Source organism: Oncorhynchus clarkii, chromosome 6 (assembly GCF_045791955.1).
Source record: "Oncorhynchus clarkii lewisi isolate Uvic-CL-2024 chromosome 6, UVic_Ocla_1.0, whole genome shotgun sequence".
NCBI classification, from domain to species: domain Eukaryota; kingdom Metazoa; phylum Chordata; class Actinopteri; order Salmoniformes; family Salmonidae; genus Oncorhynchus; species Oncorhynchus clarkii.
This window is the reverse complement of record NC_092152.1, coordinates 82,836,053-82,837,467: the sequence shown is the minus strand read 5'-3', so window position 1 is coordinate 82,837,467 and position 1,415 is coordinate 82,836,053. Positions and strand designations below refer to the sequence as shown.

General features: G+C 53.2%; 1 protein-coding gene across 2 annotated transcripts in view; it reads right to left on the bottom strand.

The window, feature by feature from the left end:
- The window catches only part of LOC139411726 (coronin-2B), a 79,545-nt gene extending 78,623 nt beyond the window's left edge, over positions 1-922 (bottom strand). Inside the window, exon 1 of one of the 2 annotated variants that reach the window (XR_011634621.1) lies at positions 505-882. Coding sequence is in view for 1 of the 2 variants with exons in the window: in XM_071158399.1 (XP_071014500.1) it covers positions 505-519 (15 nt within the window). In the remaining variant the exon portion in view is untranslated. Of the gene's footprint in view, positions 1-504 lie in introns of both variants that reach the window. The other variant, XM_071158399.1, reaches the window with a different exon arrangement.
- Positions 923-1,415: the final 493 nt, after the last annotated feature.

The following is a 1,415-nucleotide window of genomic DNA, read 5'->3' as shown; positions in this document are numbered from 1 at the left end:
GGAACCTCACAGAACTCTAACTGGATCTAGAACCACCAGCTAAATTCAAACCCTGCTGTATCTTGCTACAGCCCAAGTTTCAACCCCCAAGTCAACTCACACCAGATCCCCATCCTCTCATGAGTCTGTAGTACAATACTGTATGATATCAACAGTCAGCTAAAGTCTAAGCACTGTTGTGTGTCCCTGTTTTGACCTGCAACTGTGGTACTGACTTTCACCCCCAGTAGACACACGCATGCTCTTCCGCCTGCTCTTCTAGCTGTACAGCAGTGCACATGTCCATAGTACAATACTACACCATGAGCAGCTGTCCCAGTTAGCGCTGAAACCCTCTGTCCCAGTCCTGCCTGGTAACAGGACTGTTAGTGTGAAGGACACGTATGGTACAAGACAACCAAACTACTGCAACCCATGTAGTGCTGAGCCCCAAACCAGCCGTGTCCTGTCTCGATTGTCACCCAACCCCCACATCTCTCCTCCTTCCCAGGTTTGTCCTCTTACCTTTGTGACAGTCATGCAGAGGCAGTGGGCGAGGAGCGGAGCGGTGTCCACTTAAACCAAAGCTGTAATACGCCGCAGGAGAGAGAGAGAGGAGATCTCTGCTGAGCACGCACAGAGAGAGAGAGAGGAGAGCTCTGCTGAGCACGCACTAAGAGAGAGAGAGGAGAGCTCTGCTGAGCACGCACAGAGAGAAAGAGAGAGAGCTAGAGAGAGAGAGAGGGCTAGAGAGAGAGAGAGAGAGAGAGAGAGAGAGAGAGAGAGAGAGCGAGAGAGATAGAGAGAGAGAGGAGGGGGAAAAGCCGGGTTACTGTGTGTCTCCCGCTAAGTGGTGGTGCTGCTGTTGCCCAGTGCTGCTGTTGCCGAGTGCTGCAGTGAAGTAACAGGAGGGAGGCAGCATGTGGTTACTACAACAGGAAAACGCTCTGCTCTGCTCCGTTCCCCTCCCTCTCCCCCTCCGGTCCCCCCTCTCAGCCCTCCTACACACCAACACTGGCTGCACTCCTCTCTCTCTTGCCCTCATCCTGTTCTTTTTCTGCCAATCTGATTACAGACTAGCTAATGAAGCTTATTGATGTTTAGAGGGATGGAGGGATTGGTGTTGCCTGGGACAGGAGAAGGCTGCAGTGGAATAGAGAGAGAGGGAGGCAGAGCCCAAAGAGCTGTGTGCTGTGTCGCAGTCTACTGCCCGGGCTGTGAGTGCCAAAAGGCTGCACGTCAGCTAGTACGTGTGTGGGGAAGAGAGTGTGAGAGAGGGAGTGATGGAGAGAGAGGAGAGAGGAGTGATGGAGTGATGGAGAGAGGAGAGAGAGGGAGTGATGGAGGGAGAGGAGAGAGGGAGTGATGGAGAGAGAGATGGAGGGACTGATGGAGAGAGAGAAGAGAGAGGGAGTGATGGAGAGAGAGGGAGTGAT